This window comes from Camelus bactrianus, chromosome 12 (assembly GCF_048773025.1).
Source record: "Camelus bactrianus isolate YW-2024 breed Bactrian camel chromosome 12, ASM4877302v1, whole genome shotgun sequence".
Taxonomy (NCBI): Eukaryota; Metazoa; Chordata; class Mammalia; order Artiodactyla; family Camelidae; genus Camelus; species Camelus bactrianus.
In genome coordinates, this window is record NC_133550.1 from 55311151 (window position 1) to 55338502 (window position 27352).

The following is a 27352-nucleotide window of genomic DNA, read 5'->3' on the forward strand; positions in this document are numbered from 1 at the left end:
GTCAGGAAATAAGCCACCTACAGCAGCCAAACAGGTGTGTCTGTGGGGTAGACATTGGTGAACACATCTTATGCAGGCTCTTTAACAAATACCTCCAAGCTCGTAATATGATACCAAGAATATTTCACAAATACTTAATAATGGATTTACTGTGAGGAAGACAGAGAACTGAGATATATATATATATATTATATATATATAATATATATATATATACTCAACAGCCATGCTCTAAAAAAACAGACGTTCTCTTTTTGATTAATTGAAATAATCAGTTGAGCAACAACTGTGCCTGACTCTGTATCTGTTTCTCAAATCAAACTGTGAACTCATTCTTGTGTACCTAAGATCTTGCAAAGGCCTGGAAATGAAAGGCACTCCAGAAATTGCTGTTGAAATAAATCGAATGCGATTGGATTGAAGTCAAAAAAAAAAAAAAATCAATCAATACATAAGACAGAGGTTAGTTTTTGTGAATTTGACTTTCTAGTACAATTAAGTATCTGTTAAAAGGTAAGAAATATATAAAACTAAAATGTTTAAAACTCTTCCACGATAAATGTGTCTTTTTATAGCATGATCATAAAATGTTTGTAAAATATTATTTGCCCCTAATGTAAACAAACATAATTTTACATTTATTTAAGCTGTATTCTTCTAAATAATGAAACTAGACATTGTAATACAAATTGATATGTTTTGATATTTGAGTTTTAGCAAAAGTCTCTAAAGCCCAGAAAAAAGAGATTCCTATACCTGCCTGTTGTTGACAGTTCATTCCTAAATTGGAATTCGTAAACTGGAAACGTCCTAAGTGGCAAACATTTCATGGTATAGCAATATCAGATGCAAAAAAAAAAGGTTAACTTTGAGGTATTCGGATATAAATTGGGGCATTTTGTAAAATTTTTAAAAATAGCCTTCTATATTTTTCCTCAGAATGACTTTGCACTCGATTCTACATGTCCATGTGTGTGTGTACATTCATATATACACACACACACACACAAAATAAAAATTATAAATTAACAAGCAGATCTGAAGTTTGTATTCATTTCTGAATTGCTATACTATTAATACTATATGTTATTTTTCATAACTTTCCAAATAATACATAAGTAGTCTTTTCATCTTTTCATTTTAAAATCAGAGAGCATGGCAATTATGTTGCTTTATGATTACAACTTAAAAGGCTAGAAGACCCTAAACATTGTGGGTGAAAAGCTCTGTGAGGTGTGCTGTAAAAAAAAACCTAAGACCGCAGCAGATTATATTTAAAAACAGAGTAGTAAAAGGAACTCGTAAAATCAGATTGTGCCCTAGCCCCTTAAGTTTAACTCGAATTTTAGTAGTATCTTATTTTAAGCAAAAAAAAAAAAAAAAAAAAAAAAAAACCCAAAAAACAAAACAAGCATTTCAAAAGACCCTCGAGATTTTTTTTTCTTAAATAGTCTTCATCAGGAGGTCACATTTTTTGTAATAAAGCAATGTTTACTCTAATGATTATGACTCAATAGAAAAGAATAGGTGCTTATTTTAGCTCGAGTGAAAAAAACTTTTTTAAATGGTACCAATGTTAGCGAAGCATTCATGTAGATTCCATGAAAATTGCTCAGAGGTTACTGTCATCGGACCAAAAACAAAAGGAGATAAATGTAATTCTCTGTAGCACAGGACCCTGAGAATCTTCTTCAATGTAGGAGGAGACATTACTAAACTTTATAACGTATTAACTTTATAAAGAAAAAACAGCTACGTAAATAAATCCACAACTTTCCAAATACTAAAATTCTAGCAAATATTTTATTCACTTTCACATATCAAGTAAGCATATACAATTATTATATAAAGACCTTTCCTTTTTCTGCTGTAACGCAGCTACTACATGTGAAAAATATTACTATGGCATACCTTAAAAATGTTCTAGGCGTGTTATAGTGATAGTCTAAAGTCTTTTACAAAATTAAAGATAAAGCATTGATTATACTGTCAGAGAAAATACCCACAATTCATGGGATTTCTGGCATAAATGGCCACTGTGTTTTAAGGCATCAACTGTCTGCATCACATGATAAAGAACTAAGCAGGCTCAGACAAAGGGCAAGTGGAAGTGGTACTGAAGCTTTGAGAACAACGTCGTAGTGAATTGAATGATCAAGAATATACAGTTGAATGCTAAAATTTCAACTGCAAGCACTGTTTCTTCAAAATAAGGTAGAAGGTGAATTTTGAGATTGGAAGGATGCCATGCATTAACTCAGTCTTCAGATTTTCTATGCCAAGTTCTCAGGGCTCAAAATCACCCATACAATGATTTTAGAAGTCCAGCAAAAGCAAAGCTCTGTAGATGTGACACAGTCCTACACAGCCTGGGAGAAATTCTTCCTTTAAAGAGCCAGACTCATGGCGGATACATCTGATTAGGCCAACAGAGTATTTTTGTTCAGAATCTGTTCTGTCATCTGCGTGTCCTTTATGTTTTTCTGCATCAGTGATGCTGATGTCAGGCCGATCACTCTCAAAGGCACGGCCTGAATCTCTCTAACTTCGCCACAGTCAGGAAGTTTTCATGTACTTTCTGGCAAGGCCAGGGTTGGTGTCTAAGCAGGTTTAACCTGAGACCAAAGTGGGTGGTCAGAAGCAGCGTTTGGCAGCTGTGGGGAATCCAGGCTGGGTGAGGAAGGGCTGACAGTCAGCCCCTGACAGCAGGGCGGGATAATACCGTATTCCACGCGTCCAAACCGTTGGATTGAAAGGGCATTTTGTTAAAGGCCATTCTACGCATTGAGCGGGAGATTGAAGACAATGCTTTCTTAAGTGGGTTCCAAATTTAGTTATTAGAAAACATTTATGAATTTCTCAGTCACGTCTACCTATAGCCTGGCTTGGAGTTAGCCTTCTTGGGATGATTTCCATTCCTCTTAGAGATAACGAAGAAAGCTGGATGCGTCCTTCACATCTAGATTCTGGTAGATGATAAAACCTGATTCCTAATATTCCAAAGTAAAGGGAGACAGCATGACCAGCCTAATCCAACACCTCATTTTATTTACTGACTTTACCCTCCATCCCCCTGTCCCCGCCTCCCTACCTCTTACCAGGCTACTTTTGAAAAACTAAAATGAAACGATTTAAGTTCTGCTATCTTTCCTTGGCTCAGCTTTAATAAAGCACCAAACAGTAGGAAAACACGAGATAGAAAAGAAACACCATTGCTGACTTCTCAGTAATTAAGTAAGAGTTTCAAAAGAAAGTTAAAGTAACAACAAATCAAATTCCATGTATGTTGCCTGTTTAGTGGTTTTTAAACACTACAAGTGAAGGAAAAGGACATACATTGATGGTAAGTGGCACTGATACCCAGACCATTTTAAAGCAGACCTAGCTTGAGTTCCTTTGGCTCAGAATATTCAGTCTGTGGCGTTTTGTTTGTTTTAACTCATCTTTCTGGATTGTTAGTTTCTGTTCTCATCTATTTCATAAATCTCAAAACCAGTCTTAATTCACTTCAAAGCATTAACTTTCTTGAATTTAATTCAATAAACATTTACAGGGAAAAGTAAAAAAAAAAAAATCACACATTATTTTTGTAAATGACCATGATAATTTAAATTTAAATTAAATTTAAATTCTCTTCTCAAACAAAATAACCTTGATAGTCAAACTATCTGGAAATGGGAGTCAAAGAGGACTCAAAATGAAAATACCATATGTAAATAAAGAAATGAAAACCCTATCTCATGTGCATTTCATAATTCTGTTACCAATGCTTTTAAAAATGTTAAAAATGCAAAGTGAAACATCAAAAATGATAGCAATTTTTTTTTATGTGAAAAAGAGCTGTACCTGTTATTTTGAAGTTCATGTGCTTTAGTTTTAGCACTGATGTCATAAATAAAATGTTGTTGGGTAATTATTATTCTATTTTCTGCTGTTATATTTCCCAGGATGGTGATAACAGGGTAACCCATCTGGAGTGTCCACTGATCCATTACTTCTTGTATATTTACATATTTTCCATTCCTTTTTAAAGCCTTTATAACCAAAATTGTATATGTTAGTTTGATAAACATGATTTACAAACATAATTAACATGAAACCATTTTCAGGTTTACCTTTATGATTTACATACGTATGAAAACATTTAAACTCAGTGAAACTAATATAATGTGTTAGTAAAATCAAGCTTCTTTCCTTAACTTAAGCTTCATGCATATATACATAGAAATAAAAGCTTTATTAACATTAAAGTTTATACCTAATGGAAGAGAAAACATACTTTATTGTAAAGCAAGTACTTGCAGCATCATTAAGTATCCTTAGTATGTCTAATATTAAATTTAAATATTTGTTATTCATTTATAGAAAAAAATTCTTTAACATCAATATTCCTCTCAAACATGACACCATATTAAAATTATATTTCAGAAGCAGTATTATTTTTGAAGTAGGTAAGGTGTCTTTTACTACCATCTTTAGTTGGAGTAATTTTAAACCTCATTATCTTTATAATACATCAAATGCAAAACAAGAAAGCAATCTGAAGAAAAGGGAAATACGAAAAGTAAAAACAAACTGTCAGTGTCAATAAAAGTTATGAATGTTTTATAAACTCAATTCAAATATTCAAGAAGAGGTTTTGGCATTCAAGCTTTCTGTGCCTTACCTCTGACAGTGTGTTCCAGAGATCATTTCTGGCAGCATTGCCATACTTATGAATGGTTAAGTAATCCTACGAAGAATATAAAATTATCATTTCAATTCAAATGCTAAGCAATTTCCAGTAAACACATTTATTGCTCCATTCAGGTAAACATTTCCATTGGTTGGAATCGCATTAACACAAAGAGAAAGACATGAAAAAAAAATAAGGAATCTCATTTAAAAATATTCCAAAGAGATTTAACTATAGCATATTTCTCAATCAAATGATCAGGCACTACTAATCCCTTAAAAATTATTTTCATAGTCGTCATTACTTCTTATGGATTTCTAGGGTCAAAGATCTTCCTCTAATTTAGCAAGTCAAACTCAAGCAATTTTGAAGAAACTATCTCTGCAGTGAAATATTTACGGGAAACTTTCCCAGGAGGCTTTCATGTTGAAGTGCTAAAAAAAAATTCTGTTTTATGGAAAACAAAACAAAACAAACAAACAAAAAAACCTGACCAACATATACTGATATGTAGAGGGATTATTTTGCTAAAAAGTTAATGACTCTCTCCACGCCCTACCCAGTTCCCTAGTCTCTCTGCAAAGGACAGGCTGCCTAATAAAAAAAAAAAAGATACATACTTATTTTTATGAATGTCAAACACATATTAATATTTAATAAGAAAAAGTCAATCCTAAATTTAATATTTTTAAGCTTAGGATTCCCCATTATTAATCATTAGTAAACCAAACACTTTCTACCTGATTCATGTCTGTTCCCCTTTAAGAAGCATGAAACCATGCCTCCTGTCATTGTGAATGTGTCATTTAGTCATAGCTATTTGACATTGTTTTTTTTCTGAATCGAAAGTGGAAGAGTCAGTAGAAAGCAGTGTTTTACATTATGAAATGAGTTTCCCCTCCATCTGAAATTCCATCATCTCTACAACATGTAGGTAGGAGACAAAAATCCCAATTTACATCACAGTACTAAAACTGAAAAAAAAAAAATTGTTTTTTGCCGCTTTCCTTCAGTGCTTTATGTAAAGCAGAATACTTCGGGGATAATTAAAGCTGGGGAAGCAAATTTTCTGAAATACAAATCGTAGCACCTGTGACAGACTCAGACTCAGCTTCCTTGGCAACTCACAGCACAGCAAGTGGCAACTCCCACTTAATCAGACTCCTGGAGACGCCAAGACCAACCCTAACTTAGCAACCGCAAATCCACTGTCATCATCAGGTGATATGAATAACTTTATTGAAAAGAGACAACCCTGAATAACCAATCTGAATCCCAGTTTTGGCTTTATGTGCCATATGAAGCACTTTTAATTAGAACTCAGAGACTAGGACGTAACTAAATTATTTCAGACTTAGTTGTCAATTATCTTTTATGCTTCCTTAGGACTTCAATGAATAAATTTGGAAACAACAGGAATCGTGAGACATAAATTTGAATTTTATTTTACTGATGCTATAATTAAAAAGTATTAAAGTTAGAACTATTTACTACTGGGTTTTGTTTATGGGTAGTGTTGCTAGGATAACCCAAAAGAGAGAACAAAGGAAAACTACATAGACCTTGAAAGCTCCAATACATGACTACAGGTTTCTCTTCACAGACAGGCATAAAAATCCAACTGTTCATGATACGAGTTGACCTTGACCCAGTCTTGATCACCAATTTGAGCTCTTGGTTCCCTCCCTAATTCAGAATAAAGTTCAAGTTTATGTTTCAAACAGGCTGAAATGGCAATCATCCAGGCTTAGGAAGCAGCTCCAATTTGCCTACCTCGGTGTCCAAGGCAGACAGCACGTCTTCTCGGACTCCCACCCAACCCAGTGTTGGGGTGTTACTGGAATTCTAAACATGTCACCTCTTTTTTTCCACAATAAAACCCAAATGTTTTCCTTAGCTCTGTTAGCCTTCCTCTTACACAAAATGGTCATATTTTGAATTGAGGGTATTTGGCTTTGTCTTGGTAGAATTACAAAAAAAACTTAAAGAACAGTGAATGTGGTTTTTCTTTTTTTCTTTTTCTTTTTCTTTTTTTTTTTTTTTTTTTTGATGGTCAGTCATTTATTTACTTATTCCACACAGTGTATGGTGCACTTTGCATGTGCCAGGTAGCTTTCAAGGTGCTAGGGAAACAGAGGTAGAAAAAAGGTTACTGAAAACAACTGCAAACACTGAGATGTGATTTGTGTAGGAAGGTTTCTGTGATTAAAACTGTGGAATTCTTGGGATAATAACCACTTGACAAGATGAATCAAACATTCAGTATGAGATTAGATAAGCAGACTTTTAAGTTCCTTTCAAACCTCCAAGTCAATGAACATGGAAATGGCTGGAGTTAACGGACCTGAAATGGAAATTTATATTTACATTTGCGTGTATGGAAGCCAATCAGCAATAGACTGGACATTATAATATTGAAGTAGAAGAATGGTTTAATATTAACTGTAAAGAGAATTGTGGGTTCTCTACCCAAAATATTTCAGAAAGAGTACAGTTTTTATAGAAGAATAAAACAAAGGTGACCACTAGAATATCCTTAAGGAACAAAACCAACAATGTCAACCAATTAGACGTTTAAAGCATGTTAAGCAAAAGTATATTCTGATAAAGTGCAGGAATGGGAGCCTGACTGTCTTTGTCCAAATCCAGGCTCCAATGCTCCCTAGCTATGATCTTCAGCAGGTTACTTACCCTCTTTGTGCCTGTCTTCACATCTATAAAATATGGATAATAAAAGTATGTGATGCACAGAGTTTTTCTGAGAAATAAATGATTTAATATCTGTACACAGTTAAAAAAGTGAAGCATGCCTAACACAGTACTGTCTGTTCTGTAGATGTCAGCTGCTATCACCTCTTTTTTTAATTTTAATTTTTTTTAATTCTTTTTGCTGGGGGAGGTAATTAGGTTTTTATTTATTTATTTTAATGGAGGTACTGGAGATTGAACCCAGAACTTAGTGCATGCTAGTCACGTGCTCTACCACTGAGCTATACCCTCCCCTAGCTGCTATCATCTTTTTAATCATTTCAGGCTACAGGCTGGAAAATGGAATAACAAAAGGAAAAGCATCATTAATAAAAATTAAAGAACATACTACATGAAAACAATACTATCTGCCTTCCTTTTAGCACTGTGTAAGTTGCTGTATATTTCATTTCATTCAATCTCATGACGTGTATGAGCTAGATGTTAACATCATCATTTAAGAAATCAAAACACTGGAACTCAGAGACCCCAGTCCTTGTCCAAACCCTACACCTGTGCACACAATTGCTGACCCAAATCCAGTATCTACGAGATGACACACAGTTAACTGAGTCATGCTCAAAGCTGAGCTCATTGTCCTCCCCCATACTGAGACAGGAAGGGGGCAGGCACAGCCATTCAAGGAATGCTACAGCAATTAACATCAAATGATGGAAGATTCAACCCCCAGTAGCCTTGAGGCTCAAGATGGTGGGAGATTTGACTTCTAGCAGATCTTGAGCTTCATTATACGCCAATTGTAATATATTAACATGGTGAATAACACGCCCACAGGCACCGGCAGTCTCAGGGCGAGCCACAAAAGGTCAAAGAGTGGGAAATGGCCAACTTCCTGGGAATCCCAGCCCCTTCCCCAGGCTAGTTAGGCTGGTCCTTCCACTTATTAGCATATGAAGCCACTGAACCCATAAAAACTGGCAACATGGTGCCTCGCGGCCTCCAGCCTCTCTCTGCCCATTCGGAGACAGCCCACACTCTGTCTACGGAGTGTGTACCTACTTTTACTCTAATCTGGGCACCCAACTCCCACCACCTCATGGCCTTTCTCTTGCCTTTTGATGTATCTCTCTAAATAAATCTACCTTTACTCAACTGTGGCTCACTCTTGAATTCTTTCCTGTGCGAAGCCAAGGACCCACACTTGGCGGGGCACATCCCAGGGGCTCAACCAAAGCCTGGGACATGCCCTCCTCATGCCCCACATCCATTTTTCCTGCATCAACACCATCTCCTTTTGGCAGCTCTTCCCCAGTGATGACCCTTCCATCTACCTCAACCAAGGGATCATCCTTGATGCCTCTCTCTCTCTTTTTGCCACATTCAGGTACTGATCCAAATCCTAAATATGCCCCCAGCATTCCCCCATCCTTTTAAGTTTGACAGCCACTCTACAGTATCTTGCCCAGATGCCTGCTACTGCTCCTGCTTCTGCTTTGTCTCTTTCAAATCAAATCTCTGTCATGGAGCCACACATGGATTCTTTTCATCAAATACACACATGAATCCCTGCTGCATTCAGAATACAGTCCAAACACCCTACTGTAACTTAAAGGCGTCCCTCATGGTCTGGTCCCTCTCTGCCTCTCCAACCCCATCTGTTACTTCGTTGTCCTCTAACTCAACTTAGCCCTTCCAGCTTTCTGGCAGATGCCTAAGGCATACTTCCTCTCTTTTCTAGTTCTCTGCACAGTCTTTTCTCCTTTACCTATTTAAATTCAATTCACTCTCCAGGAGCCAAATTGGATATATTTCCTCCAGGAATCCTTTCCTGCCCATTCCCACTCCTTTCCCAATTCTGAGTTAAGTACCCCTCTTATATTCTCACATGTCTCACCATATAAAAGCATTTATCACACTGTAGTATAATTGCCTGTTTATTAGTTTGACTGCTTACGTAGTCTACAAACTCCATGAGATTAAGGACCTTTTTATTCCTACTTACAACTCTTTAACCAGCATCACAGGAGATGCTGAATATATTTGTGTGATTTCTGTCTTTCCTTATGCAATATGCCTTTCCACTGACAGCTGACAATGCAGTAAACAGAGATTTCTTGTACCTATCAGGTTCCCCCAAAACGTCATATGAAAACACTAACATGGGACTTAATATACTATCTCAGTGCATATGTGTCAGATATACAAGTTGCACTGGTGTATGCAATTGGCTATGATGTCATCAAAAGCCTATGAACTATTGGGTATGAGACCACGTTTTGTTTTACTTGCTTTGCTTACAAATGACACGGTTCATAAGATTTCGTATCTAAAAGCCAGTGGGACAAATAAAAACAAGTGGAAAATGTAAACAGTGAGCCGAGGAAGTAAAGAACTATTCTTTTAAAATTCATATGGAAATAATTATAGAATACTGGCTCTCCTATTAATGAGCCCTGCAGCATTCATGAACCTTTCAGCCAGTTAAACCAGAGTGTTAGCTGTATAAATGGTTCATTTCTCAGGACATGAAGGGGCAGTTTGATAAAAACCAAAGATATATGGATTGATTTATATGTGCTTAGCGACAAATAACAAATAAATCCACTCTGGAATGACCATTTTTAATGACAGGTTTTATTCTTTCCTATTATAAGGAGGTAAGACAGAGCTGCAGCTCTTTCCCTCTGGAATTCTGTTGGCCCCACCTTTATCTATATTTTGGTTTCATCGTCAGATTTTGGGGCTAGATGAGTGCAGCAATTCCAAGAACCCCATTCAGATGTGACATTGCACAGAGGAAGAGACGGAATTCCTTCCTGAGAATCTCTTTTTAAGAATCTGGAAAATGTTTCCTCAAATGCTACGTCAAACTCCCTATGATTTCCATTTGTCAGAATTGCATCATGTACTCGCAGAAATCTGTTAATGAAGCTTCAAGGAGTACTGTTTTGGGATTGCACAAGCCAGGACCCAATCCTGTGAAGGGTATGATGATACAGATTACATCTAGATGGGTGAGAACCTGAACAAAATCAGAATTTGGTTAAAAAAAATTTCTGGAAGACTTGGCTTAAAAATTCTTCGGGAATGAAGAGGAAGCAAGCTTATGGGAAACCCACCAATAGTGTTTCCTCCAATGAGACAAGGGCTGCCAAGTCTGGGCCTCAGTGACACCGGGAAGTAGAACCCCTTCTACTTGTAAGACTAGTCTGGGAAATGACAGGTACATTCAGGTATTGATTTTTCTGACTATGTGACAAGAAGTCTGAAGCAAGGGTTTGAAATATTATTCATTTCTAAATTGTAGTGGGCGTTTGTCATTCTTTTGGCTTTCCAGCATTCAAACCCCACTTGTATATGGAGGCAATAACTCATCAGGGAATCCTGGAGGAAGGTGAGGGTGAGCGATACCTCTCACTTGAAATGGAAGGGACAAAATTCTAAATCCTCCCTCTCCACTCCCCCCGGCAGCTAAAGCATGGACACAGGTGGGCACTTCATCCCGGGACTGTGACTCCTACAGGATCAATACAAAGGAGCAGAAACAGCTGAAATCACATTCCCTGCGATGGTGACACCAACAGTCCAGATACAGCCACGCTAATGGCAGCAACCAAGCCAGCCAGTCCTGTGGCATGACCTGGACTATGTTTCCTAATTTCTGAATCCCACCTTCGTCCCTGTTACCTGTTTTACAAGCCTGAGTCTCCAGCTTTCCCAGTGATTCCAATGGCTACCTTATATTCCAAAAAAAATTCCTTTACGCTTAATTTAGCCAGAGTTTGTCTCTGTTGCTTGCAACCCAAAACCCTGACTGATACAACACACATGGATGATACACACAAAATAAAGACATCTTAAATTCTCTTGGTCACCTCAGCGAGAAAAATGGAAATTATCCCTCACGACTTCTGCAAAATGAAAATATAAATTTACTAGGCTTTTATTATTAAGGATATTAAGTATGGGAGGGGAAGAGATGGAGACTTAAAAAAAGAAAAGAGGCAGACAAGAAGGTTGGAAATAAAGGTATGAAAGCTCTACAAAGAGGAGAACACATAGAGTGACGACAATAAAAAATGAAACCATGTGAATCTTTTGTCTTAAAGCTTCTAGATTAAGGGCTTTTAAACTGGGAGCTATGACATTAAATATTTGTAAGTGTCTAACATTAAATATTTGTAAGTGTGTGCATTATCAGAGTAAGGAGCTCTTACAGGGACCCACGGACAACAACAAAAGCAGATTTATGCTGCCGGAGGACAGCAGTGTCACACAAGGGCTGGATAAACCCATCTGAAGCCTGGCCGTGCACTTGAGAGGATGTTTCTAAATCCCTTGATGCTGAGAAATGGAAGCAAGAGACTAAAACACTGACAGATGACCAACTGAAACACGAGAATGGCAGACTACAGATCAAAGCGTGACTTTTGTTAACATCTGAAGACAGGATGGAAGTTATGAAATTAAGTAAAATTGAGTAGCAAAGCACTGAAAAAGCATCATGCAAAATAAAAGAATGTGTGCATTTTAATTCTATTAGATAAGAACGATGGATAAAGAAGTACAATTATCAAATTTTTATTATTAAATTATAACAAGCTTCCAAGAAAGAAACCCAGTAAAACAGAAACTATTACCAAACTTTGGGAGGTACAGCAGTTTCTGACCTCCAGGTACAGTTAAAAAAGAAAAAAAAAAAGAAAAAAAAAAAGAGGTGAAATTTAGGAAGGAAAGTTGTTTGACTAGACAGAATGACAATAGTTGGTAAGTCAGTTATATCATTGTTTGCATGATTTTTGATTTTCATTTTTTTAAATGTGTGTTTAACCTTAATTTACTTTCACAAGTTGTTTACTTAGATATAGAAGTATTCAGATACTTCTGTAGGAAGAAAAGGGCATTTTACATGTTTTTAAAAACATGGGGAGGGTATATAGCTCAAGTAGTAGAGCACGTGCTTAGCGTGCATGAGGTCCTGGGTTCAACCCCCAGTATCTCCTCTAAAAAAATAAATAAATAAACTTAATTACCACCTCCTCACTGCCAAAATAAAATAATTAAAAAATACAATAATAAATAAATAAAATATAACAGTAAAATGCTTTTAAAAAATCCATTACTCCACATCATGAATGTAAATTTTGTAAAATCAGTACTTTCTTAAGGGGTTGTGAAAGATACCAGGCAAATCATAAAATTTTAAATCAAAACAACCTGCTAGCCCATGAAAGATTTTGTTTGTTTGTTTATCTTAAATTGCAGACAATGGCATATTCCTGCATCAGCTGTGTGTTCACATGCCACTTATTTTAGCAATGGTAGATGGTGCCATCGATGCTGCCACAAGCAGGAACGCTTCCAGAGGTGCCGTATGGGGCTGTTGAATTGTGCTCCGTTCCACAACAACTTGACAGGGTCCTACACCTGTCAGCCAAATAGTGTGAAAGTAAGTCTATAGGGGTGTCCTGAGGTCCTAAACTATCCCCACCTCTCAAGGCTGCTGCTAGCTTGAAATACGACTGAGACATAAAATGAATCTATTGGTAAAACTGAAGTTTGTGAATTGCTTTTTCTGAATGCCCCGGTAAAGGGCTTTGACCACAGCAAGCTCACAAAATAGATAAATTATATCCTGGCTGGTAAAAAATTCCCCGCCTTTCGTAAATGAAGATGCCGACTGACTGAAGGTCACGTATGCGGGGTTTTCTCACTCAGCCCCAGGTGCCGATGGCTAGTTGAGAAGAAAGTGAAACTCAGTTGAGAAAGAAGTGGTGTGCATATTCACAAAAACTAAGAATTCAGGCTAATCTTTACCAACCATGAGATCTTAGGTAAGAAGTCTATTTTCTCTAAACCTGAATTTCTTCAACTGGAAAAATAGAGTAGATAATATAGTACTTACTTGAGAACAGTGTGCATAGAAAATGACATAAAACAAGTAAAGCACTTAGGGAAAAAAAAAAAAAAAAAGCCTGCCACACAAAGAACCCAAGAAACTAGTTATTTTAAGATCAAACTCAGGGGGAAAAAAAGCCTAAAGTCAACATCTTCAACCTAACCTCCGAGAGAAGTCAAAATGTTCCAGAAGCCCAGGGAAGGGAGATTAAGTGGACTAACTTGGAGGAGGAAATTTTTTTTTTAACTTTTAAAAAGTAAAATTGCAAGAAAAAAATGAGACCAAATCTTCTTTGGACTTGAGAAAAGCTTGGGAACCGTCTCCTGTCCAAGTCTGGAAAAAGAAAGAGGCTGGGGGTGTAGCACCCGGTTTTTCACAGAGGTCTACTGAGGTGAAATGACCACTGATGGGGGAGCTCACGAAATGGGGACACTAATTAGGCCACACCTAAGTGAGCACCGAAACAGCAAAGACACTAACCTTCAGGCCACCGACCAGCAAGGCAAGGCCTGGACAAGATGTATACCAAACACTCGAGCCACGTGCACGATCTCACTTCTTTCCCATGAAACTAGTAAGACTGCCTTTCAGTGTGGATGAGAACAGAGGTTCTTCACCACGTGTTCTAGACTGTTCAAGTTCCCTGGAACATTCTCCTACCAATGGGCATGACCTAAGAGAATTCAATAAGGACAGATTAAATTTCCCATATGCTCAAAAACATGGGGGATTTCTTCCATTTGGTGTTAAAATCACATATACTTGCTAATATGTTATGTATTGTTAGCATTATTAATGGTAGGTAATTGTCTATCAGATCCTTCCCGTTTTTGTGTCCCTGGATATCCAGCTTCTATTGCATCTTAATCAGGTCCAGCAAATAGCCTCATCTTCTCGGCAGCTCTGTCCTTTAATTATACTAGCTGGCAAAAAACCCAGTCCTGGATGAATCTGAGTATTTGCCTTCCCCAAACCTGCACCCATGCAGCTGAGCATCACAGGAGAAAATAATGCAACTGAGCAGTTGAGTTTTATTATAAATTCATAATCACCAAACCCAATGCTCAATACTTTCAGGAAGCCTTCCTACTCTTCCCAATTTTCAGTCTTCAAACCTCTCATACTGCCCAGAATTACCTCACTGTCAGCCATTGACCTTACTTCAAATAACACTCAAAAAAAAAAAAAAAATCATCAGAAAAGGGGCTCTTTTATTTTCCCATGTCCAAATCTCCAAATTTATTGGAACTATCTGTCTCTCCTATCAATGACCAGTCTTTGCACCTTCTTAAGAACCAGACTCCCAGGAATCTCTTACTTGTCCAGCATTAGCAAACTCTTCTGTCCCGACTCCTTCTTTACTAGCCTAAAACTAGTACAACTGACTTCCCATCTTTAAAAACAAAACAAAATAAAAACTTTCCTTAGCCCTCATCCCCCTCTAACTATATACCCTGTTTTTCCTGATCTCCTTTCTTGGCAGATTTTAAAATTTTCTTCTACATACACTGCCCCCATTTAAGAATTTTCCCATTCACTGTTTAACCCCTTCCACTAAAATCATTAAATTTGCAAGATGCCAAAAGGACACTTTGCAGTCTTTATTCCACTCCACCTCTCCTTGATCACTTTCTTATTTTTGAAATATTTTTTTTTTCCTTGACATGAGTGACACCACACCCTTCGTGTTCTGCCTGCTTCTTGAACTCCTTCACCTCAGTCTCTCATTGGTCCCTCCTCTACCCTCAACCTCCAACTGCTACAGCCCTTCAGGACTTGGTCTCAGGACTTCAACCTCAGAATCATTCACAGGCATCTTTTTTTCCTCATCTTTCATACCACACTCTTTATCCAATCTACCCCAGGTCTATTTCATTCTACCTTCAAAAAACATTTTGAACCCATCCACGTCGCTGCATATCTACTGACTATGTAAACCTCTACCCTCTCTCACCTGAATATTAAAATATCTTCCTAATTTTATTAACTGATTCCTCTTTTGATATGCTGATTACCCCCATCCCAATGTATTATTACAATTAGCCAGATAACTATTTTAAATATAAATAGAGCCATGTCACTTCCCAGTTTAAAACTGTTTAATAGCATCCCACTGCACTCAGAATAAAATTCAGCCTTCTTAAGGTATTTTTGCACTACACAATTACCTCCCGCCTTCCTCTTCTATCTCATCTCTTGTCCTTACTAACTCTGCTCATCTATACCAGTTTCTTTCTTTCCCTTGAACATGCTCAGTTCTTTCCCTCAGCCCTTTGTAGAAGCCCTTCCATCTTTCTGGAATGATCTCCCCTCACCTCCAGCAACTTCTCATCCTTCAGAACTCCATACACATACCTTCTTCTCAAGACGGATTTTCTAAACATCCAACGTAAAGTTGCCTGACCCACCTACCCCTATGTTCTCTAACAACATCCTATTTTTTTCCTTCCTAGCAGTTATCATATTTAGTAAATATATATGTATTTACTTTTCTCCTATTTAGCATCAGTCTTATTATATGATTCATGAGATCAGGGGGCGGACCTGCTGTGTGCAGCATGCCCTGAATACTTGGTATTTACAGTGTCTGGCAGTGAGTGGGTATGTAATAAATATGTGGGGGATATATGAATAACTCAACAAATCTGATGAGTGAACAACGTGGATATAAAACTAAGTAGAGCTGATGCAGGAAGAGAAATCACAAGTTTGATTTATTAGCACAAAGCGTTAAGAAAAGATTTTAACACTAGGATGAGTTACTGCTCTTAAGGGAAAAAATAATCTGTAACATAATCACAGGGAGAGACCTTGAGCAGAAGAGAAAAGTGAACATAAGAGACTGACTGCAAAAGGAAATGAGATGCAGGAAGATAAATGAATATCCCCATTTCTCTGAGTGCCACACGAACACAGAGACTTCTCTTCCATAGACAGAAACACAGAGGTAGATCAACATGGAATTCTGAATGCATTTGAATCTCTTGTAAGACAGGCTCCAAATATATAACTTAGGATATGTCTTTACAGTACTCCTGTTAAGCCACTAGTTTGTAACATGTGGTTTTTCCGTGACAATAATTTTGATATTTAGGTTACAAAGGGAAAAAGAATTTGTAGAAATATGTTTTGGTTCGTTATTTTTATTTTTTAACTACTCACGTAAAGTTATGAAAAGGGAGTAAAACTTCCATTTTTTTAAACGGGTAAAATGCATGGGTAAATATGTCATAAGAAAGTAAGTGAAAAAGTGAAGTATAAGAGAGCGTATGAAAAGTTTTCAACTTCACTTGTGATAAAAATACATACACTGAAACAACTGGGTAATTTCTACTTATTAAATAAGTAAGAAACTTATTTAGAAAATAAGACCTGATGTTGTTTGTTTAGTGTGCTATAAAAAGAGAACTTTCAAACTTTGTTTCTACTAATATATATTGACTTAATATTCTAGAAGAAAAATCGGTAATGTACTTTCAGAAATGTAGATGAAAAGACAATCAAAATATAATGGAAAAAATCTATCATTTAAAGAGTATTACAATGTTGTTTATTTAACAAAAACTGGAAACAAAGCTAAATGTTCACCAACAAAGGAAAAACTAAATATATTATGGAACATCTATGTCCTACTCCTAGTATTAAACTATGTAATAGAGTCACCAAGCAAATGACAAGTCATCAATATGAATGACAAGGAAAAGAATCTTCCCAACTTAGAAGGATTTTTTTTTTTAGCAGCAAAGCTTTCAACATTGTCAAATATGTAGTTCTAGGCTATTACATGAATATTCTGAAAAGAGGACATCAAATAAGAGGAAAAAAAAAACAAGTTTAAAAAAGAAAATGAAGGAAAACTGCTGACACAAGAGCCAAGTAGGTTAGAAAAAAAATGCCTCTAAGGCAAGTTGACTGTACTTCTGAACTAGAGATCTAACCAAAGTAAGGTTTACAAGGAGTGAGAGAATTTGTAGAGAGCCACACCCCAGTGAGTGCATATTTAAAGATCAAATTACACTTATACCAATATATAAATATATTACTCATGAAATAAATGTGTCTAATCATTTCTCAAATACATTTTAAATAAAGTTATCATAAACATCATTTTATAGTATCAACCCTGTTAAAATATATAACATAGCTCAAGCTTTTAACTAACAGGTAAAAGAAAACCCATAAGTATATATTTACAAGGCCTCCCGTTAAGCTGGGTAAATGCTTGTGGGATGACCAAATAGAGGTTTATGTCATTTAATAATGAGGGTTTTTCAGTTAATTCTGTATAGTCACAGTAGTCAAATAACAACATTTAATTCAGAGCAAAATGAAAGAGATTCAACTGGTAGCTGTACATAAACAAGTTCATTCTTTTTCTACGATTGAGAAGTATGAATAGCTATTGATACGTAATTTTTTTAAACACCTTTTTAAAAATTAGAGATAGTAGTCTTGATTCTCAAATCCATGGAATCTTTCCTCAAAATTAATATTTTCTCTATAGTATACTCATTAACTTTAGCTTTGTAGTTAGGTCTTTAATGAGTTAAATGCTAATGAGGTCAAAACCAATGGCTAAACACCAGCACGGACAGCATTATGATCATATGGTATTGAGTAACCACAAAAAATTATTATAAAGTGTTAACCTTTCAACCTATACCATATCTAAAACTGCACAGAAACACGGAGAAAGATGAACCAAAACCATCGACGGTCATTCAATTTTAGATTAAGCATGATTCAGCAGCCATCTGGATGAAAACACAGTACTATCTTTTCAAAAAGGAAATTAACTTTGACACACTGTCTCTGTTCCTCCGTTATTGCCTGACTTTTCATTTACCTGGAAATCCCCCTGCAAGGGGACAAACACTCACAAACACAAGCTTGCACTTACCAAATAAAAATCCTGTACACACAACGCTAAGATACAACCTCGTGTCGGAACACGAGTTATTGAGTATGTTGTTGCTGCTAATAACCCCTACAGCTTTGTGCTGTCATTACCTTCAGGCAATCAGGATTTTTATGAGCACAGACCAATAATAATGATATTTCCCTTTTGCTTTTTATCCACACCTCATTGCCTTACATTGATTTGCATAAGCAATTTCCACCCTGATAATTGGAGCCAAATATCTTTTTGTAGGTTACCTTATGGAAAAGAGCAGTTAAATACTAATCAAGAGGAATCTTTCTTTATTCAACCATATTTTAAATGATATTGAATTATCCTCATTGGATGAGCAAGAAGGTGACTCACTTTCTGACACGAATTTCAGAGTCTGATTTGAGTTTATATCAAGCTTAACAGTGATTTTTTTTGCATAATTTCAACTTTCTGGTGTTGCCACATAGCAACATGAAGAATGGTACCACCAGGCTCAAATCATTAAAACAATACTGTTTTGTTTGAACAGAAAAAGCAGTAGAACTGTGTACTAATTATTTTTTTAATAGCTACAGAGTCAGTCAATGTTATCTGAGGATTTCAAATTTATAGCTTTATTCTTTTATTCCTGGAAAACTCAGAGAAAAAGAAAAACAATGTAACTAGGGAGATAAAAACAAGGAAAAATAAAATAAGAAAGGTCAAAGTCATGTGAAACAGTTCTATCTAAAATAATCCTTATTTGATTTATTAACTTGAAGAGTAAGCCTAGAATTCTTACGTAAAATTGGGGATTTGAGCTGTGGAAGCTTAAATTATAAAAACAGGGTAAAAAAAGTAGGTCGTAATTTATTAATCAAATGCATAAGCATTGCTACATATGGGTGAGAATGAATGTGTATGTACTTAAACAATAAGAAGCCTAGGAAATGAAAGATGTGATCATTGTGGAAAGATTCATCAATTCTTACTGTATTAGGGGTTGAGCATGGGGTGAACTAAGATGAAACACAGTGTCACCAAAGCCAACAGAAAAAAGTAAGTCAAAGGACTTCTGGATTAAGATGGCGAATTGAACAAGCACATTTAATTTCACTCTCTTCCAAAACCTGGCTAGAACTACATTGGATGAAAATTTCTTGATTTTTCTAAAGTCTAGCAGTGCCTCTACTGACCTTCACTCCTCTGAAACTCTCCAAATAGTTTTAGGACATTCATATACTCTGTGTTAAATCCCTTTCTGTTTGAAAAACCCAGAAAGGTTTTGGCTTTGCTGTCGCATTATATACCAAGTGGTATGTTCCAGAAAACAGACCCTCCAAGATGGAAACCTACCAATTGTCTGTCTTCATCAGATGTAAATGAGGCAATATCATTAATTGTAGGCAGTAGGATCCTGGTAATCCATGGCTTTCAGGATCAAAACAGTTTGTTAAATTGTCACCTAAACTTGTCTAAATTGAAGACGAGGCTTTGGGAACACAAATGACTGTTTCAATAGAACATTACAGTAAAAAGAGAGAATTATAAAATCTTTGAGAAGAATGGCTATTTCTGACTAGACTGGAGAGACTGCAAAAAGAAAATTACAACCTCCATGCTTTAACTTCTCAGCTGAAGGTCAGGGAACCAGAGAGCTTTTATGACTAAGCTAAAAGAGTCTCATATCTCTTGTAGACTTAGAATCAGTATAACTGAAAAGCAGAGTATGGTTTGAAATTCTGAGTGGTAGAATTACAATTCAAGTAAATTTCATGACTTTATTAGGGCTTTTTTCATTTTATGTGAAAATCAGGGTACTGACTGAGAAAGTGTGGGACATTGAGAATAGGAACGGGGACCTTAAAAGTCTAAATTCCACTGAGCCTTCCTTGGCACCAATAGCAGCTCACTTTTTGCCTCTGAGAAAAGGAGTTATCCCTTGTCTGAATCCCCTAGCATGACACTCATTGAAGGGGGTGGTGATCCTCCTCCAGACCGACCTCCAATACACTCAGTGCCATCAGATCCGGAAGCAGAGTTAATTCCAGCCAATTTCAGGGATACGAGTAGGAACTCTGACCTTAGAGAAGATAGCAAATACTCTGAAAATCAAGGAATTTCAAAATGCAAGTCCTTAGAAAATGCCACCTAAGACGACTGTAGCTCAATCACATGTCAAGTACCTAGAGCAAAATATGAAACTGTAACAAAGTATAAAAGGTAATTATATAGCAAAGGAAACGTAAGTTGCTTCTGACTACTGACAAAATTAACAGGAAAAATTGTCTGTTAACAACAAATGCTGGCCTGATTTGACAATATTTATAGTCTTGTGTACATTCAAAGCCATACAGTCTTAATATTCACATGATAAACTGAAGATTCAAGAACAGGGTGCACTCACTTTTGCATGCCTAGTTTACAAATGTCATCAAATTAAAACAGCTGTCCAAAATTAACGTATCAAACCTTAACTGTCTAACTAGTCAAATGCATTAAATAAATCTTAGATTCAGAGAATCTGAAAGATGAAAAAAATCTTAGAGAGTATTTCGTCCAATGCCTGCATTTTGTAATTCTAAAGTCAGAGGCCAAGAACGGTTTGGTGACTAGCAGAAAGTTTACCGTTAACTAGAAACAAGACAAAGAATCGTTTCTCCTATTTCATTGCCTCTTGAGTTCCCAGATATGCCAGCTGTTACTTTGAGAAATGGACTATGGAAGAACAGTAGATACAGAGAGTTTGCAAAAATATAAACATTTCTATGTTTTAAAAATATGTTACTTATGAGTGGCATTCATAATCCAGCCAGGGTTCAAGCTTGATTTGCTCTAACTTTCAATTTAAACATCAAAATGGAAGCTAACTTGTATTAATGGTAGCCAGGACTAGATTTTTATGAATGTACATACTGTCTAGTTACAAAGACGTTTTGAGGCTATGCATTTTAAAATCTATGCAAGACTGAACCATTTAAGCATCAGACAAAATTCAAGAAATAAGGGAATTAGATCAAACAAATCAAAAAGACCAGAGCAAGGAAAGTTGTGGTTATTCAGTATGAAACTGTTTCCTACACTTGTTAGTAGCTGATCAAATGGATTATATGGGTATTAGAAACAAAACTTTTCTCAAAAAGCCACTGGAGTCCCTTCCTCCTGAGGGATATACGTGTGAATTGAAACTTGAAATATATTGTCCAAAACAAACTATTGCAAATGCTACAAAAAATGTAGTTGACTCAATACTCAGATACTTGCTAAGTTAAATATAAACATGTGAACTGATCCACTTTTCTATATTGTTTTTATTATATTTAATATATAAATATTATACTTCTATTACTACATAATTATTTATATTCTATTTTAAATTTATATTGCATAAACATATATTTTATAGATTTGTGGTTGTATTTGTAAAAAATGTTTGTCTTGTTCTCAGAAGACCTTAAGATGGGCCATAAGGATATAAAAAATATAAGAGAACACAAATATTAGAAGAAACCATCATTATATGTGTGCAACATAACAGCTAAACTCCAAGTACTTAAAAAAAAAAAAAAAAGGAAAGGGAAAGAAAGATGGAGAGAGGAAAAAAGGAATAAAAGGATGAAGGGAGGAAAAAATATACAAAACAAAAAATAACTATTTGCAACGTGGGATGCCAACACCTGGTAAATCCAACCCTGGGGCTGTCTATAAATATAAACTTCCATTTGTCAACGTAGAAATAGCCCTGGCTAATGTAAAAACAATTAATAGATCTTCCAGCAGAGGCAAGCGCTGACAGTCCAGATTAGCTCCTTCAACAACATGTAAACCAAGACTCCCCAGAGCCCCGTGGATGGGAAATATATTAATATCAACTCTGTGACCACTCAGCACCATGACGTGTAGTGTCTGTTCAGGAGGTCATTTCCAAAATGCATCCCATACATCTTCCTGCACAAGAGATGATAATTTATCACCCAGACGTAGGGATCTACTGTAAACTAATCCAAACTGCTGATGATACACTAAATCAGCTTGAGTGATGAGTATAAATAAAGCTGCAAGGGAAGTACTGAAGGATAAAGATCCATCTGATCAATGAGATGTCACAAGGTAAATGAAATGCAATGTTGACAAACATAGAGTCCCTCAGCTGAAAATTAACCAAATCAAGTATCAGAGCACAACGGCCCAAATTAACACAAGCTTCCAATGAAAGTTTAATATAATGGGAGTCAGAGGGTATATTCCAACTGTTTCATAAGTAATTGAACAGACTGGGTCAATTGAAAAGGGCATATTAAAAAATGGATCTGTTTTGCACACCATACAAAGTATGACAAGACAAAGAAAAAACTGTTACAAAGCAACAGTCCTTTCCAGATAACGTAACTATAGTTATTCAATCTGCCGAGCGAATCCATAAACACAAATGAGGGAAAAGAAACAATAAAAACTGTATCCAGAAAATGATTTCACGTCAACTTGCTACCAGGAGATCAAATTTGATTTGTGTAGCCCTTATGAAAGCTTAGATAGTTTCTGTAACTGTGATGCTACAACTTCAATTGGGGGAAAACAAGAGGAGTGGGGATAACAAAGGACATTTCTCCAGACAGTTGACATTCATGGAGGGCACTCTTTGAGAAAAAAAAAAAAGATTTTCCTAACTATGTGATCAGAATAGAGACATTAGCGCTCGGCAAACATGCTCAATGGAATTCAGCTATTCTGAAGGTGTCCCTCACGGAAAAAGGTGGTTAAAGTAAATTTCAACCCCTGCCAGAACAATTCTGTAAAAATATTTTCTAAGGGAAATTATTCTTCAAGAAATTTATATATATTTTTCCCTGTTGTATGAAGCATTTATAGCTTTGTCATAACATATTTAACTCTGGCTTTGTATTTTATCATTTAGTTTATTTTGGTTTGAAGATGAAATTATACTACTAAAATATGTCCTGATCCTGTATGTAGTTTATTTAAATTTCAAAATGAAAAGCTTACTAAGAACAGATAAGATTGATTGCTCTCTCTGTCTTAGCATAATTGTATTTCAGGTGAACATCAATTTACTTTAAAGGACACTTCTAAGTAGCAGAATGCAGCATAAATAATTCATCAATCACTGCTGCTGGGAACATGATTTACTCCAACAGGTTCAATGGAATAAAAGTTCTATTTTTCTATATTTGTATTCGCTTTCAAGAGTTTAAGACTCCTCCTTTTCTAAGAACCTACTCCTAAATTCCATACTTCATACTCTAAGTGCAGTATGATAAAACTGTTTCTATTTCCCCCTTTATTTAAAATATTGTATTTTCTAATTTAAAAAAAAACACTTAAATATTTTTGGAACAAATAACAATCGATGCATATCAACATTAGGACAGCAAACAACATAAAAGGCACATATCTGAAAAACAGCAGTAAGAACTTCTCAAATACATAATTCTAGCAGGGCTAACATTGTTTTCACTTTATACGAACATTTAAATGGAAGTAAAGGGAAATAGACTTTCATAAAACCTTACATAGAATATTTAGGATCTGATATATCTGCAAATTACTTCAATTTAAAAATGCATATTAAAGAGATTCTAAATGGTGTAACAGTTCGAGTTTTACGAGTTGTATGATACAGTGAGTATCTTATCTACCACTTTCATTTGCCATATGGAAAGACACGGCTTACCTTCCTCATCTTAAAGTTTTCCATCAAATTCAGTAATTTTATACTGGCATTTTCCCAAGCTGTGAAATATCTTTAAAATAAACATAGGAACAAGAAAAAATATAAGAGAAAATAGAAAGCATTTTACTTACTTGCAAACCCCTCTGAAACACTGAATGGCCCATAAAATTAGCCAGCATTCTAATTAAAGCAGCGCCCTGTAGGAAAGAGTGTTTTTTTAAAAAGAAAAGAAAAGGAAAAATTTCAACCAAGTAACATAATTCTAAAATGATTCTATATCATTCAAAAATAGTCTGCTTCTTTCATGCAATTTTATTCTTAAAAATAGTTAAAAAATAAAAGAACTATGAAAACAATACTTCACTTACAGGTAATAACTGCATTTTTTGGTTTGTTTTGTGGATCTAAAACCAACGACTTCAAAATAGAAAGCTCTTGGACAAAATATCTCAGGGCCATAATAAGCTGTAATTTGGGAATAATACAAATTTTATTGGGCACTCTTTATGGCAAAATTAATAAAACATGATTCTTGTACTCACAAGTTCATAATCAAGTAAGGGCGGGATACTCATGTTAATAAATAATCGTATTAAAATACGATTTTGAAGTAACATAGCTAGTTACTCTACTGCTGGCTCAAACAAGAATACTTTACCCCTAGATGTGGAGAGCAGGGAGTGCCAGGCAGTCTCACTGCTGGAGTTCAAATCCCGGCTCTGGCACGTACTCTCCAGGTTTACTCAGGAAAACTATTTAACCCTTCTGTTCCTCACTTTTCTCACTTGTAAAACATAGGCAATAATAGTCCTAATTTAATATGATTGTTCGGAAATTTAAATAAATTACTATATATAAGGCAGTTCAAACTGGGTTTGGAAAATAGTAACCATGATAGAAGTATTAACTGTCAGTATTATACAAGTTAATTATTTTTACTTCCTGTTTTTTTCCCTTTAGAAACTTGTATATATCCATAGACAAGTAGAACAAATATGTAGTTGATATAAATATTTAAAGTAATAGAAGAAAACACTAACTTAAGTCTATCTCACTTGGAGAATGATTATTATATTGTAGGACAAGACCAGTGCAAAAAGGTTGACATGTAATCAATATGAAACACTTCAAGAAATGATGGTTAAGCCTGGGTGATCACAAATCTGTATGTAAAATGTAAATAAGCCTTCAAGGAGATATTTCAATCTGCACCGAATTGTTTTATGAAGCAGTGGATATAAGCAGCAAAAGTTTAAATATAAATGATAGCCTGGTTTTAAGGAGGAAAAAAAAATCCCCTTATGACTGTGTATCCCACTTCATCCAAATTCTTATTCGTCAATAACTATTTCTTACTAGGTATCTCTTTTTTATAAGAGAATCATAAGAATCACATAGAGACCCATCCTGCCTGCGGCTGGACTGAGGCAGCCAGTACAGAGAGGCAAGAATGAATTTCCATTGTTTGTTACCAGAATCATTTCCTGTAATTCTGGAATTTTAATGCAATACAGTACTCAGGATCCATGAATCACCATTAAAGAAATGTCTCAAAACATCTCAGTCATCACCACTGTCACTCCCAAAATGGGTATTTTATTCGCAACTCAACAAATGATGAGGCTGGCAAGCCACAGAGCTGTATGCCTCTTCTGATTTATTTTTCTCCTACCCCTTCTACTCTTTGCTCTTTCTTTTTGCTTCTTACTCTTTATCTTCTGCACACTAGTATAAATCCATAAAATATAAGCCTTTATGATTCAATCTGGGGACCTTAGAATTCCCTTTAGAACTTATCAACTCTGCTCCTTGAATTTCCTCGACAAGCTCCCCTCCTATGCATTTCCCAATCTAATCTACCTACCCTGAGGGTGGAAACTGTCAGTTCTGCAGAAAAACTAACCCTTGCCACCTACGGAGGGAGACAGAGTCTCCTGCAGTCAACTCAAACTTTCCTTCAGGACAGAATAGCCATCTTCAGATGATTTAAGTGTTTCCCTCCAGGTAATGAAGACTTGGTCTCTTGTCGGGCTATAAAAACCATCATTTTAGCATGGGCTAATGGCAAAGGAGTCCTTCCTAATAAAGAATGTACCCGTTTTCCTGTCTGGGTTGAGCTGGAGCAGAGTACCAACAGGAAATAAAACCTAGAAATATAACCAATATTTAAAAGTTATAAAATATCACTGTACTCATTACTATTATTATTATATTGTATAATTTAATTAAATTTTGGAAAATATGTCTGTTTTGCTGACTTGAACATTTTAAGCTCTCCATAGAAGCATGTATTCTGCTATTTTTAACTAGCCATTTCTTTCCAAAGATCAATTTTAAAAATCCCTGTTTCATGAAAAAGAATATGAAAACGAATCTATGCATACACATGCATGACTGGGGACACTGTACTGTACACCAGAAATTAACACATTGTAACTGACTATACTTCAATAAAAAAAAAATTCCCATTTCACAGAATTTCATAAATCACTAAGTATCATCATGCAGCCAACATATACTAAGCACCTACTATATATGGGTTATAACAAAGATCACAACTCTTAATGTAGGAAAAACAGTAAACTGTTTTCAGAAACAAAACACTGAATCCCCTTTCACTGTATCTTTAAAACATTTTTCACCAAAGTAAATATTATTTACAATATTATAACTTATACTCACTTGTGATTCAAAATTCCAGCCCCATTCAAACAAACTGGATGTTAGACAGCCTAAGCAGCTTTATGGAAATAAATATACGATTTCTGCAAGATTTGTATAATTTTGAGACTAACTCAAGAAAACCATCACCATATTTGCTATACTAAGACTCAAGGAGATATTTGGATGGAAACTACTGACTGATTTTTTTAAGATTTCACAAAGAATATTCTACAAAAGTATGCTTATAAACTCATTAGTCATTTAGTAATTTTTCTATTTGGAATATCCTTTTCATATAAGCTGCCAGCTAAAATTATTTTTATTTTACATGTAATCCTTTGCATGTATGTTAGTCTCAAAGACAGTAAACATCTCCAGAGAAAGCACTGTGTCCTTATGACTTGGTATCCCTGTTCCCTGTGCCTGGATCAGAAAGGTGTTCCCTCAACATAATAACTGGATGAGAAAGAGAAATTAGTTGCACACGTAGCAATTACTTTGTATTCTTGAAGACTACTCAGCCAGGATAGACAGTTTATTACTTTAGAGTATCAGTGTGCTTTGGTGGTAAGTAATCACTTCTGAAGACAGGAAGCTCTTCCCAACTGATTTATTCCTTTAACATATGCTAATTGAGTAAGGTGGTGTGCTCAGTAACCTGCAAAACATAAATAGGAACGCCACAAGTCTCTGTCCTCAAGGACCTCAAACTTTCCTAAGTGAGATGAGAAGACGCAACATAGTATAAGATGAATGACAAAAGGAATAAAATACTCTACTGTGTTTCAGAAGAGGGAGAGGTTATTTTATCTGGAGGGGTGAAGGATAAAGAGGATGCAA

At 35.7% G+C, this 27352-nt stretch overlaps 1 protein-coding gene across 1 annotated transcript in view; it reads right to left on the reverse strand.

Annotated features, from left to right (window-relative positions):
* Nucleotides 1–27352, reverse strand: part of TRHDE (thyrotropin releasing hormone degrading enzyme) — a 331294-nt gene that overhangs the window by 74707 nt on the left and 229235 nt on the right. Inside the window, exons 7-9 of the mRNA XM_074375395.1 lie at nucleotides 23980–24045; nucleotides 4667–4732; nucleotides 3847–4034 (exon numbers count right to left, since the gene is read on the reverse strand). Coding sequence (XP_074231496.1) covers nucleotides 3847–4034; nucleotides 4667–4732; nucleotides 23980–24045 — 320 coding nt within the window. The remainder of the gene's footprint in view (nucleotides 1–3846; nucleotides 4035–4666; nucleotides 4733–23979; nucleotides 24046–27352) is intronic.